This window comes from Syngnathus scovelli, chromosome 12, assembly GCF_024217435.2.
Source record: "Syngnathus scovelli strain Florida chromosome 12, RoL_Ssco_1.2, whole genome shotgun sequence".
Taxonomy (NCBI): domain Eukaryota; kingdom Metazoa; phylum Chordata; class Actinopteri; order Syngnathiformes; family Syngnathidae; genus Syngnathus; species Syngnathus scovelli.
The window spans coordinates 2,437,399-2,452,208 of record NC_090858.1 but is presented as its reverse complement, the minus strand read 5'-3'; the positions used below and the strand labels follow the sequence as shown (position 1 = coordinate 2,452,208).

Sequence of the window (14,810 nt, the reverse complement as noted above, 5' to 3'; positions counted from 1 at the left end):
CATCGTACCCGTATATGGCGTCCTTGTCCCTCTTGAGCGCGTCGTTGACCGACGAGCCCATGCTGGGGGGCATGGTGTTGGTGTGCGCCGTGTGGGGGTACTGGTGCGAGTGCAGCTGGGGCCCGTGGTTGAGGTGCACGGCCTGCATGGAGCGCGCGCCGTGCGGGTCTCCGTACATGGTGGTCGGGATTCCCACCCCGTCCATCCCGTAGTGGGGCAAGTCTTCGTACTGCACCGGAACGACACACATACGTGCACTGGTTACACCCGCGAGAGCCGCACTATTATACTCACAAAAAAAAATGCAATTATTATTCAGTGTTTAACCTCAATTTTAGACGAATTAAGACAACTTTTTAAGCCTTTTAAAGCAAGAAAAGCAGAAAGCCGAAGCGGCTGACACGTCAAGTGATAGAATTTAAACAAAATGACTGTTGCGTTTAGGAGTGATTAAAAAAAAAATGCAGTGGATTAATCCTAAATTTCAACTTTCTTATACGTAGTTTGCAGCAACGTAAAAAGGGACTCGTTGAATTATTACAATTAAATAAACATATCGTTTTCCCTAAGGCTTCAAATCTTAAAATTGTGCAATAAGTAAACACCTTGCCACTGATTATTTTTTATGCAAAACGATCTTTGCATAAAACAACGTGCTGTTTTGCTGTGAAGTCTTCAAACTAAAAGTCTTCCGATGTGGATTGAGAAGTTATTTATAAACAACGGCAGCAAGTCTCCGGGCGATGACATGTAAAAAGCAAGTCAGCGTGACAGATTTTTGCGCACAATGTGCAAATCAAATCATATTTGTCGTCGGTATGACTTTTTAATCATATATTTGAGGGAATTTTATTAACAGGGAGAAAATGCGTGTTTGTGTTTGGGGGGGTGGATATCTCAAGTCACGAGACAAATGTTTGAGATTTGTCACCTAGAAAATCCACGCAGTGCTGTCACAAGTCATCTGCAAAAACACGTCCACGAAAGAAGTGTGTGTAGATGTGTGCGAGTGGAAGGGTCGGTGCAATACAAAACCAGCTTGTCCGTGCGTAATGTGGGTGCCCAAAAAAAAAAAAAAGACACCAAAAGTAACTTTTTTCTCAAGTCCACGCGTGTTTGGTTGCTTGCTTTGGTCGTACGTACCCTTTGAGCCATAAGCCTCTTCACTGCCCGCAGTTCGTGATTCGAATCCCACTTAAATCCGCTCGGAAGCCAGCCTTGCACGGCAAATTAGCAAATCCAAACAAAAATTGCGAGGAGGGGGGTTACATTTACAAAGAGAAAACATAAAAAAAACTGGAGAGAAAATCCTTTGGGGTTGTTGTTTTGGGGCTTTTTCCCCCTCCAGCCAGTCACCACGGTGCCTGCCAAGTTGAACCCGGCCGAGGAGAGTCGATCCTCGGCTCTCCTTCTCGCTCCGAGTCCCCCCCACCCCCGAAAATAAAAAAATAAATTCAAAGCCTTGGAAGACACCCGGTGGTTCTCATGGCTCGTTTGTCGGCTCCCCCGGGTGTCCGGCGTTGCTTGCGCGGATTCCTCCCCTTGCTTTGGTCCGCTGGAATGAACACCGGCTCGGCGCTCCTACTCGCAGCCGGGAATGAAGCGTATCTCCCTGGGTTCGGCGGCTGCTGGCTGCCCGCTCTCCCGCGGCTTGAATTACTTATGCAAAGACGTGTGGAAGAGCTCAAGAGGAGAAGGAGGAGGAGGAGGTGGGGGAAGAGGAGGAGGGCTCATCATTCTGGCTCGGGGCTGTTCTTAAAGGAGCCGTGTGGTGTGTATATATGGAGATAAGAGAACGAGTGTGCTCGAACCCGGAAGTAGTGCTGGCCATAAACAGACTGACCGCTGCAAGTGGGGCACGCGTACTTGAAGAATGGAGGGGGTGCGCGAAAAACCAGAGTCCATTGAAAAAACTCGCCATTTTAGTGCTCCGCAGTGAGCTCGTTTAGGTTCCAAACCACCAGAACCTCGCCTTATATGTTATCGCAAAATACGCCGAATTAATTACTGAAAGTCAACGCTGCCAAATAACACAAAATATTGCTCTATTGTTGTCAATTATTTGTTTTATAACCGATGCAAAAGTGGCATTCTTGCCACCTAACTGGTCTTGTCCAGTCTGTTTCGGTGGCTCGCATTCACTTTTATTCTAAGTTTTCTTTCGCGTTTCCGTGTCAGGTTTCGCGGCGTGTAAAAATAACGAATGAGTACATGGAGTGTGGATAGATGGCCGAGTTGGCTTAATTTGATGTTAAATCACAAGTGAGAAGTAGTTTGCCAAGTGTCTCCATCATCTCTACCCCTGCCAGTGAGCCGAATGGGTCAGTCCAGTCGGCCGGCGCTCTGGCCAATGGCAGTGGGCTCCTGAAGGGGGCTGTTGGAGGGAGGTGTTCTGATTGGCCATCTCCATCGATCGATCCCGGAATAATTGATTGATTGGTCCGAGGCCACATTGGCGAAAAGGTGCAAAAGCAAGCACATGATCATCATTATTGTCAGGCCACACTTTCAGTTTATTTACAACATGTGGCGCTTCTTTATGGTCAGTTTTATTGGGGAAAAGGTTAATAACAATAAATGCATCATTAAAAAAAACGGTGCCAGGCAAATTCATGCTTTAAACGCAACTCCTTCAATTAAATGGCATGCATAATGTCATTTAATTAAACTCAGTACATTTACACAAATACTTACTTCTTTGTCTCGTGTCTTTAAATGATTCTAGAATACTCGATCACTAAGTTGCACTGCACATTTTCTTGCAGCAATAATTAAGTTATTCTCATGTGGAAACACGACAGCACACAAGTCCATGTTATGATGCAAAATCGAGGACTTAAAAGTGACGTCATCACAATTCCTCGTGTTTTAAGCCGTGGAATACGTGGTTTTTATATAAATAGTTCTATTTATGATGGTATTCAATATAAATTAGAAATCACGCAAAATAAAATAAATACCAATACCAATAACGCCAATATTTCCTTTGTATTTATGCAGGTGAAATTTTGTGATAAGGCTACAGTGACGTCATATTTTTTGGTACAGTATATGTATTTAGTCAAATACATGTGATTTCTGCATGTAAATTCCACTAGTGGCGTCAGCACATTTTCTAGTATATAATTAATATAAAGTGGTAAAATGCAATAAGTGATTTCGGTATCAAGATAGGACTTTGACTAGTGATCACAATTGCCATCAAATGCATTAATATACTCTATATAAATTAGGAAATGTTCAGGTAATGAAGTGTGCAAATTGCAATACCTGTGATGACTAGTTAGTGACGTCATATTTGCCAGTATCATGCGTCATTTATATTGTATAATATGAGTATGAGGTGCAAAGTTCAATAAATGTCATTCCTGCATAGCAAACGATATGGACTTTTAAATAGTGCACTGCATGACGTCACCGCAAGACGATATATGTATTTATTGATCTTGATAATTATGCTAATATTAATGTAGGGGGGCGGGTGCGTAAGTTCCAGACTGTTTCTGTGGTGGCTGGAAGTCGTCCATCGCATTCAGCGGGGACTACGGCTGTGAGAAGGCCGGGCTGGGGGCGACGAGACGCGGGGAAGAGGCGTGCGAGGGCTCCTTCTTTACCTTCCTTCAGTCCGCTCCTCGGAGCCGAACAGGACGCACGGACTTTTACGCACATCCACTTTAGTTCGAAATTGGTGAGTATGATTAATATTTGGGATTTTTCTAAAGAATATTAAGTATAACTAACTTGTTGAGATGTACTTTGAGTGTGTTTGTAGTGAAATTTTAGCACAAATGGGGGTCCTATGAGGAGCTGGTCATTCAGTTAAGTAACGCCAGAGGCATTTTAAAGTCATTAGATGGCTTCAATTAGCGTCCATATAAACACCAAGCTCCACTTTCTCCAGCCTCGTTTAGGGGGGCTTCGATATGACAGCAAATCAGTTTGACAAACAAAAAGTCACAAATGTGTTGCGTCTAAGGTGTGATTTTTTTTTTTTTTTTTAGGGGAGGTTGTTTTATTTGTAGAATAATCAAAGTAAATGACTTTCAAAGATGTTTGCATGGTCGCCTGACGGAGAAACGCTTTGTGATCTGCAAACATGCAGCCGGACCCTCAAAAACTTGTCAGCATTTAGCTCAGTATTAAATTAAGTAAAATAAAATGAACGAAATATTGACTTTTCCATCTCATGTTCGGTTTGTTTCATATTGAGAGACTAAGTTAAATCAAGCCAAAATAGGATACATCAAGTCAAAATGCCGGTTAATTAAATGTAAATGTGTAATTTCGCATTTTTTTTCAACGTAGTGTTTTGTTTTTAATTGACTTCCATTGATCAACCATTTAATATTACATAATGTGAGTTTTTAGGTGAAAAATAATAATAGAAGTATTACGTTTGGTTTAATGAAAGTGATCCCACCATTTCAATTTTGTGTTTTAAATAATTACAAGTTGCATTTTAATAATGCCTGGTTGGCTTCCTTCTGAAGGGTTGAGTGCGAGTCTCCTTTCGCTTCTCATACACACGAAGACTTAATCGTGTGCGCCTCCTAGCGCACAAATTGGGAAAGACAGGCACAACGCAAACAAACTGTAAATATCGTCTGGCCTACACATCCACAAAATTAGGTACTCCCGAACAGTCAAACATAGCTCAGTCTTGATAATTGTATTCATTAAAAAGATAGACAGGACACTGATGTATATCAAAAATAAAATCAAGAAAAAGTAGATGCGGAAAAGGATCATTTACAGAGGTTTTTTTCTCCTTATATGTATAATGTTGTGATTCATTAAAAACATGAGTGTAAAATTGAACTGCGTCAAACTGAACGCTGTCCCTAAATATTTAGTCACCAACAGTAATTAAAGGCCAGCAATAATAATAATAATAACTTACATTTAGATGATGGCTTTTGAGGGAATCAAAGAGGCTTAACCTGACTCATGAGGAAATAAAACATAATATACAGAATTTAATATCACATTGGACTAGACTAGTAAAACCTTGTCATTGCATAGTGAACAATAAAGGCGTCATTTCTGTATTGGATATTTTTACAGGGTGCAGATGTCCATAATGACGTGCCTGGCTCATGTCAATAAACTTTGTTTGTCCTCTGATCTTTAGTACAAATAAAAAAAAAGTCTTAACGGAGCACCTTGTGTGTGTTTGTCTTTTCATTTCGAATGTCAGGCGTCTCCATGAAGTTAACTTGCTAATCTGGCATGGCGAGAAAGGAAAAAAAAAAATTGTGAGGCATTTAGTTATTATGCTTTCTGAATTCCTAATTCCAATTGCGAATTGCACACGCAAGCCGTCAAACACGTCGCGAGGTGTGGCGTCATTGATGATAAAGGAGTGCAAAGACAGCAGTGCATCACACCTACGCACACATGCACGCACATACCTTTAAGGGACTCACATCTGCTTTGCTACACACGCACACTTTTGATTTATAGATTACAGACTAACTAAAACAGGTAGTCGGCATGGTGTGAACTTTTTTTTCCCCCTTCCTTGGTGTTAAATATGTGAGGTGTTATTTGCGATGAGACAACATTAAGAGCAAGCTGTTTTTGCAGTTCTGAACAGCATCGTGACACTATCCGCATCTTACCGATTCTTAATTGGCTTGAACAATGCTATCACGTATTATCACGTATTTAAAATAAGGCAGTGTAATCTATTTGGAGTGAATTATCACACTTTGGAACATATACTCGAATGAATCGTAATCGGAACAAATTATCCCTGTATCACACCGCATCGTAAATGGAGTGAATCGTAATATATTTTCAATCAATCGTAATGCAAATGTATGTTCTCAGTGGTATCATTGGAAGCCGAGCTGCGCCAGTCCTTTTGGGTATCACAATAAAATCCATTCTCACATTGTGGCAAAGACCGATCGGGTCATAGCAGACTGCTGAATCGACCTCACCCATCTCCCTCCCACCCCCGTTGAACATTTGCCATGCTGCAGCTTTTGTTTCAGGTGTGCTAATGGACTCACACGAAGATCATCTCTTGCCCCCCCCCCTCCCCAAAAAGTGTTGAGGGTGAGGAAAGACGAGGTGCACGGGTGAGGGGTGGTCACACCTCGCAGGGAGGCTGTGAATTGATCAGCACCTCATAGGGAGGGAGCGATGGAGAGATGTGAGAAAGGAAAGTGAGGAAGGACGTGAGGAGAGAGGGTGAGTCAAGAAGAGGGGGAGGAAGCGGAGGGAGGTGTGAAGATTCATCTTTTCATGGCGACGGGTGTGAGTGGCAAAAGCCTGGAGGACTTAAAAAAAGAAGTCCATTTGAGTTCACCAATAGAAGATCTTTGGGAGACAAGATGAGGAAAAATAACGATATTGCAATCAAATTGGACTTCTTGCAATGTCATGATCCACCCGGAATTTTTTTCTTCTAATACAAAAATTCCAAAATCATGCTCTATCATGATGTCATTGGTATCACTGGCAATTATCGTGATATCGTAAGGCAGGAACGTAGATTTTCTCGATACACATCAATGATACGATTGATATAATTGGAAAAATATCATGATATCGTATTGTTACTCTACATTCTTTCATTTCACAGATGACGTATTCCCACCACACCAATTATCGCACGACGGCCGTATCGTGATACCATTAGCGATGACAGCCAAGTCATTCCCACTCATAATACACCCAACATTAAAGTTTAAACAGCAAAAAGACTCCCAAAAACTTCAGTTTTTATTGCTGAGCAAGTGACTATTTTTAGTTGAGGGGAAAGATTAGTAATTTTCCAAAGCCGAGTAATAATTTCATATTTAAAGCCCCTCTGCTTGACTGCGCAGCAGATGGGTCTTTAAAGCAAATGCCAGATTATTCTTATTTTTGGAACACTGTTTAGCTAATATGAAAATATAAAATTGTAGCGGCGTATTCATCAGCGTTTTACAGCTGTACTATGTCACTGCTTTCATTTTTTATGACTTAAGTCTTTGTTGTTGTTTTCTGGTTGCTAGAGAACACCCGTTCTTAAACTGAGGTGTGAGCGCCCCTAGGGGACTAAAGGTGGAATGACATTCTGAGTGTAAATGATTTTGTTTTCTAGGCTGGGGGAGGACGTAACAGGCATTATCTGGAATTTATTTTAAGATGTGTATGGTTCAGAATATTTTGGTTTATTTTAGCTACATAAACTTCAGATCCATAATTGTCACTTTTTTTAAATTCCTGACGAAATAATGCGCAGATCTTAACAATAACAAATCTGCATCTTGTGTGCAGGTGTACCTAATGTTGCGTCCAAAGGCGACCTTCCCCGAAGTTATCTCTCCCGAAGTTCACCGAGAGGTCGTGGGTGACACGATGTCACGCTGACATGATCCGAATGAGGAATCTCGCCAAGCGTAAGGGATTGAGTCGGCGAACGCAGCTCAGAACATCTGAGTCGAGGCGGCTCACAAAAGCGGCGCCCGCTGTCAACGAATCCCGCGATTGATTCGTCCTCCCGTTAATTATGACGACCGTCGTTTAGCGTTTGACAGCATCCATCTTGACGTCCTTTGTGATGGTGGCACACCTGCGTGGCTTTAATTACAACGTTTTCTTTCCGGCCTTGAAATGCCAAACGTTTGAGCCAAAGAAAATCACAAGTTGTCAATGAGAACACCTGGAGAAAGATTTCAATTGTGTTTTTCATCCCAGCTGTGACCCATTGTTGCGACATCTTTTTGACAGAAAAACCTCATTAAAGTCAACAATTGTTGCATTTTTCAACAAAATTAGCCACATTTTTTTTGTATAAAGTAACTTCACTCAAAGCATCTCTACTTGACATATCAATAAAATATTTTGGACTTTTTTGCATACATGTAGAGAAATCCATACGTATGAGTGAGGCAATCAATGAAGCTGCCTCAATCTGCACGTACCTTTTTAGCCGATCACTTCCTTCTGCATCATTTCTTGCCGCCCTTAGTCTCCTGTTGGATAAACAAAATGGCTGCGTTATTGTGACATTTGAGGATACACAGCTAGAAATGACAATGCATATCATCTTCCCTCCGGAAGCTGCAGTATATGGTAGCCACAGTCTCCGCTTGACTGCAACTGCCCATAATCTCTTCTCAAATAAAATCCTGCGTGGAAGTAAATCTCGGTGGAGCACTGGTTCGCACGTCCACCTCACAGTTTGGAGGGTGCAGGTTCGATTCCACCTCAACCCTCCCTGTGTGGAGTTTGCATGTTCTCCTCGTGGGGTTTCTCCGGGCACTCTGGTTTCCTCCCACATCCCAAAAACATGCTTGGTAGGCCGATTGAGCACTCAAATTGCCCCGAGTTGTGAGTGTGGATGATTGTTCGTCTCTGTGTGCCCTGCGATTGGCTGCCAAGCGGTTCAGGGTGTCTCCCGCCTACTGCCCGGATAGGCTCCAGCATGCCCACGACCCCCTATGGGGACAAAGCGGTCCAGAAAATGGATGGATGGAAGTAAATCTTTTGTTTGTAGCGGTTCTAAATCTAGACGCCGCATTCAATGCATCCTGTTTTTTTTGTGTGCAGTTTCTGACATCTGAAAGGTGAAACAGAATACCCAGGCTTGGTCGTAAACGTCCCTTTCCTCTCATTATTCCGACGTTTCTTCATACCTCCCCCCTGGCAGGGCGCTGGTGGCGCTGTGGAAATGGGATGATAAATCGGAGCGGGTCGATAGCCGATCCATAGTCTCTGTGTTGTTGGCTTTCACTTGAGCATAATTTATATGTCGGCTGATCAATAACTAATCTCGGGCCCGTCGTCCGCGCTGAAATAAAGACCAGAGTGATGATGGCCCGGGGAGAAGGAAGGGTGTGTGGCGGAATGTGAGGGGAATTGATGTACACGCAAACGGATTCGCGCAGCTAAAAAAAAGTTTGAATGACTTTTGGGATGAACATGACTGACTCGTCATCGTTAGGTCTTGGAACCATTGTTTGTTGTTACTCATACAATGATTTTTTTTGCAAGACAAACTGTTGTAGGAGTGTGGTCTGGTGGCTTCTTTCGATGTGTGTGTGTAAATGCATGTGCGTGTAAGGGGCCGGCCAGCGGCGCTGAGGGGGCTGAACCCCGTGGCCTCAGATTAGCCCCTGCTTGATAGGATTAGGCTCTAATGACTGTGACTTGGAAGACAAAGCGAGTTTGTGCAAAGAGGCTTAGATATGGAAGAATTAGCAGCAACCTTCCATGGCACTGGGCTGGCCTTCGCTTGCTCTTCTTCTTCAGGACCTTTTTGCTCATCGCCGCCACCCAAGACTTTGACGCCTCCCCGATAACCCCCGCCCCCCCATCCTCTCCAATGTTACACATTTTTAATTTTATATTCTAGACAGGACCAAGGGCAGCGAGAAACTGGACTGCTACAGCAATGTGGAGACTAAGGGGTCAAGAAACAAACATTTCTTACGTCCAGTTGTCACAAAGGGCAGCAAGAAAACAAAGCGCTGCAGCAAAGCGGAGACTGCGGAGTCTAACTGCAGCGTCCAATTCGTGGAATACAGTGCAATGAGATTTATATATATATAAAAAAAAAAAAAAAGAGCAACATGATCCTCGAGTGGTCACAGCATAAATCAGCATACAGAATATTCTTATTGACCTAAGCCCTTGTTATGAGTAAATACAGAAACAGGCTCACTGAGCTGGAGGTGAGCTTCCAGTGTGTGTGTGTGTGTGTGTGTGTGTGTGTGTGTTGCTTAGGGAGGCTAAGGAGAGGCTAAGGAGATCAGCAGAGTGGGGATATCACGCCTCTTAAGCATGTATACACTTGCTAACTTTTACTTTTGGGGGAAGGGAGGGGGTGGGCTGGGATAAATCCTTCACTCATCAAAGCATGATGGACTCTCCTTACTGCCCTCTACCTTAAGCCCCCTCTCATCCCTCCCCACTTTTTTTTTTTACAAATCTCCAAGTAACACAAACATTTGAGCAGAAAAAAAAAGTCTTTTAATCTCATTACGAGTTACTTATTCTTTGGCGATTTCCAAGTGGGACTGAGAAGGAGGAAAACAGTTTCATATTTCTGTAAGCCTCAAAGTTTTGGCAAGAGAAAGAGAACTTGGACCTAATTCCATCTCATGCTGGCGTTGGGGCCGCTGCGTTCTGGAGGGCCGCGCTGGCCGGGGGCCTGAGCCCGTAAATTGGATATTAGGCGGGTTGGGGAGGGGGCGGGGGCTGATATAAAGGAGCCAGTGTGCGCTGCCGTCATCGGGGAATTATTGCCGCTCTCTCCCCCGGCGTACGTGTCTGGGCCGCATAGATGCTCATCTCCGTCGCTCCCCGAGCCCAGAATAGGATTTTCCAGCTGCAGCCTCCCGTTTGAATACAAGCATTCCAAATTGTTAAGTGGCATTCTTCCTCTTTTCTTTTGCTATAAACACTTTTTTTTTTCCTGCCCCGCTCCACCCGCGGTCCCTTTGGTATGTCTGACTGACTACATATATATATATATTTCATCTTTTCTTCTCTCTTCCAGGGAACAAAAGTCAGATTTTTCCTTTTGGGGAAAGTTTCACAGAAGGACAAAAGAATTTCCTGCATACTGAGCTTGACAGAAAACTGTCATTTGCATGCCAGGCCAGTAGTTGGCGTGACATCTTACATATATATATATATATATTTTTTTTTAAAAATTCAACTCTGGTCTTGTCCAAAAGTCCAGTTTCTTTCATAAGGTTTAAAAAGGATCATAAAAGACATTTTTTCTTTTCAGAAAGAGAGTAGGGGCAAGAAACCGTATCAGTGCAGCAAAGTGGAGACTGTGGGCGTTAGTATGTGTGTTTAATGTAGTGGTTTCTAGTCATGCATCCTCAAATATTACATGATGGGACAATTTTACATGCCACGGGAGACTGACAACAACAAAAAAGCGCAAAATTTGGAGTATAAATTTAAGCTTGATTTTTGTAAGTGTACACAAATATATTGCTGCCTCTCTCTTTCTTAAGTTGTTCTTAATTCTTTTGCTACCCCCCCCCCCCTCCCCTCCCAATGCTGCCATGTCCTTGTGCCCAACCACACAAAGCGCTCCCGCGGCCCCTTCCCGTGGGTAATCCCAAACAGGGCCGTGAGAGGGTGTGAAATTAAATACATTACAGCATTGCAGATTAACGTCCTCCGTAGGCAGTTGCTCATCCACATCAAACTCTTTTGCTCCTTAAAGGGGCTAACATTTGATCCGGGTTTGAAGGAAAAGGTCGGCCCGGGAGGCCAGGCCACATCGGGTCGGCTTAGAAAAATAACACGCTGCTTGGCGAGCGTGCTGAACTGAACGTTTACGGTGGTTTGCGATTGGAAGCCTGCCTGCGTTGGCGACGACAGTGATGTCATGGTGGTGATGATACCGTACCTCTTTTCACAAATCGTAAACCTTAATGCACCGTTTCCCGCCGTGCTGCAATTACTCACATCATCCAGCACAATGTGGCCACACTTGGAAGTGCACAAAAATAAATTTGCTGCATTTTCCCCTTTTCAACATCATAAAACAGTAGCTCACTTTTAGATACTTTCAGTAGCTAGAAAAGCTACCAATGAAAACATTTGGCCGTCCACAGTCTCCACTTTGCTGCAGTGCCCTATTTTCTACCTCACGCTATATCTTTGCATCTTCTAGCTCTTTTGCGGTTGGTCCCTGACCCGGCAGACGTTCGCAATGGGTCACATGTGCAGGGAAGTCCATCCAGCTGGGATCAGTCCTCCGATATCCCGCTCTCCCCCTTTCTAATGAGTCTCCTGGGGCTGCCGCCTCCTACTTAATCCACTCGTCTATTTTGACTTCCTGCGCTGGAGGAGCTCACAAGGCCGGTAAAGGTTGCGTGTTGCGCTCAATGACTTCAATTGATGCAAGCAGACTACCACCAGTTTGGGTTACACCACATCAATGGATCCGTGGGGACGAGAGATATTAGACGCTGACGAGAACTCAACATCAAAGATTTGGAAACCGAAATACCCATGCCAAGTGTCGTGTGATTAGAGCGGACTTTCCGAACATAACATTTAGGTCCAATTTCTGTCAAATGTAGCACTTGCTTATAACCACATACCATTATTTTAGCACGTCGCTAACATCATTAGCTTAGTGAGGTTAGCATTCGACTTACATCCGCGTAAAAGTTTGACATTACGAATGGCTTTCTTTAGGCTGTGACTTTTAGTCAACAGCTCCAGTGTTGACATCTGTCTTGTGTACTGGTCCTGCGGGGACTTTAAGACTTGGACGGACGTGAGCGAAGCGGTCCAGAAGTAGCAGCTGCCACAGAGACAAAACACAAAAGCCACTCAGAGATCCAAAAGACACAACAGCAACATCTGCGTTGGCCCAAACACAGCAAAACTTATTAAGAGCGCCACAGTCAGGAGAAAAAAAATTGGTTTTACGACCGAGGCACTGGCCGGACAAAGTTTCCATCTTGTTAGAACAAGTTTGACACTTACAAGCATTTCCACAATGATGATAGTTAAGTCGAGCTCTTGAGAAGTAAACTTTAAGAAGGTTACCATCAAACGATCGATAGCTTTTACGACGTATAGATAATGCACACGTGCCGGGCGGGAGTGGGGGATTCAATTTGAAGGCCTTCAATGTATAGCAAGGTGAGCCACTTTGTGTTAGGTGCACTTAACTTGGAGCGCAAAATAAAATTTGCAAGCATAACACAAGAAATTTGACACCGTGTTGTAACCTTGACCCAATTCTACGATAAAAGGTGCTACGAAAAAAAAAAAGGTTGAAATACATCTCATGATGATAAGAACGGCTTAACTTGAAATCTGACAGCTCGTAAACAGACACACTGGAATGTTTTGTTGGTAATATCGAGTCATTCCGGTTCCCATCTGGAGATCGCTGTTGACAAACAAAAGACGTAAACTTGCCGATAATCGGCGAACGACGACACAATAGCTGTCAGACGAAAGCGACGAAATCTGAGGCTTATCTGCGACGCCGTACGCTAACGTTGAGCTAACCTGATGAAGGCGGCTATTGTGTCTTTTTGCTAACACGTCAGTCACTCAGGAAAGACGCTAAAAGGGAAGCTAACAAGACCAGGACACTGATTCAAGAGAGGAATAAACAGTTGAATAATGACAGCATAAATCATAGAATCGAGACACCCCCCCTCCTCCTTTCTTCCTGCTCAGATGGAGGGATTACCCCAGGAGGAAGTGCTTTGATTGGGGCACAATGGGGCATCCATCCTCTTGCTTGATTCCAAAGATCCACCAAGTAAATCCCTAATGCGAGTGGATCGGACGACGGCTGATTTTTTTTTGCCCAAAAAAAAGGAGGAGTTCAGAGGTGACATGCGCGGGCGGGAGAAGAGAAGGCCAACCGAGATGTTTCGCAGACGCCCCATAAAAGATTTAAATATGAGAGAAAACAGATGATTTTTACATCTACCACTGTCCTCTTTCATGTTGCTGAAAAAGTCTTCAGTGTTGTTTTTTTTTCCCCCCACTGGCCAAAATCTACAAGATGAACTTTGATTTATGATCTATTTATGTATCCTGCTCACAAAAAAGTGCAACTGAGGTCAAGTTGACACTAATAGGACTTGTGTATATAAACATTTTGAGATTGTCTAGTTTGGAGTTCTGAGTGGCCAGATTTGAAACGGTAGAATGTTTTCCTAAATCCAAAATCTCAAATTTCACTTTTGTTGGGGCTAAGGCCCGAAAGGGATTTTGTCAGATTTACACGTATGCGACGTCATGCTTCAATTATGTAAACATACAGTCGAGACCACAAAAGGTGTTGTAACTGCTACACGCCCAAAAAAATAAAAAATAAATCACCGCTAGAGTGACATCAAAGTCAGCCTTCTAATTGAAATTCTTCACTCCCGTCGTCGGGATTTGGTTTAATGAGCTGAGAAACAGGCCGAGACAGCTGACTCCTGGCTCTCCATGTGTGTGTGTAAGTGTGTGTGTGTGTGGACATATCAGAGGAGCTTTCCCACCGCCAGGCCTCTCTGAGTGCACCAAGCCAGGTTTGGCTTCTCTCGGGCTACTGCGGCAATATACTTGCAACACACACACACATTCACTTTCCTCTGAAGCCTCTCCAGATCTACAGATTTCACACACACACATACACACACACACACACAGAAAAGGTCCAGAGGTTGGCCAAACTGCAGCAGTCTGTGTTTCTACTTAAATGTCATGTTTCTTTTTTTCTGTAGTAATACTAAGGAAATATTAGGAGGGAAACAATCCCCTGAAAAAAATGTATATACATTTCTTGAACGGCTAAAAATATTATTAAGTATTAGAAAATGAGGAAAAAATACAAGCATATTAGAAAATAATGTATATATGAGTGAAATACACCCAAAAAAAAAAAAAAAAACTACAACCAAAAGAAAAATATTGAGAAAAAGTTTTTCTTTAAAATTACACAAATTACAAAAATGGAGAAATTTCTAGATAAAGACTAAAAAAAAATAATCTGACTGGCATGGGCAGATATTTTTTTACATCATGCAAAATTGGTGATCAGTTATATTGGTATAACCCCCCCCAACTCGTGTGTGTGTGTGTGTGTATACTTGTGTGTAGTCGAGGCTTGTTCGAACGTGTGCACTTCTGGCAAACAGAGTCAAATACGACACTGGTGTTAATCTCCCACCCTGGACGAAGAAGGAGGAAGGGCGGGTAGCACCCTCACACAAGGATCCCGTTCCAACTTTCATGGGCTCCCAGCGGGCCTCATCCGCCTCACAGCGATTACCCAAAGCGAAAATCCACCCGTGACATCATCACAAGGGCCCAAAAGTGAA

The 14,810-nt window shown here is 43.3% G+C and overlaps 1 protein-coding gene and 1 long non-coding RNA gene across 3 annotated transcripts in view; one reads left to right on the top strand and one right to left on the bottom strand.

Moving 5' to 3' along the window:
- Window positions 1–1,790, bottom strand: part of LOC125978245 (homeobox protein Meis1) — a 53,946-nt gene extending 52,156 nt beyond the window's left edge. The window contains exons 1-2 of one of the 2 annotated variants that reach the window (XM_049735418.2): window positions 1,144–1,790; window positions 9–229 (exon numbers count right to left, since the gene is read on the bottom strand). In XM_049735418.2, the coding sequence (XP_049591375.1) occupies window positions 9–229; window positions 1,144–1,155 (233 nt within the window). In that variant the 5' untranslated portion in view covers window positions 1,156–1,790. The remainder of the gene's footprint in view (window positions 1–8; window positions 230–1,143) is intronic. The other variant, XM_049735417.2, reaches the window with a different exon arrangement.
- Window positions 1,791–3,478: 1,688 nt separating this feature from the next.
- On the top strand, window positions 3,479–8,141 carry LOC125978246 (uncharacterized). The gene is made up of 2 exons (XR_007484968.2): window positions 3,479–3,688; window positions 7,273–8,141. It is a non-coding gene; the product is annotated as an uncharacterized lncRNA (long non-coding RNA).
- The last annotated feature ends 6,669 nt before the right edge of the window (window positions 8,142–14,810 follow it).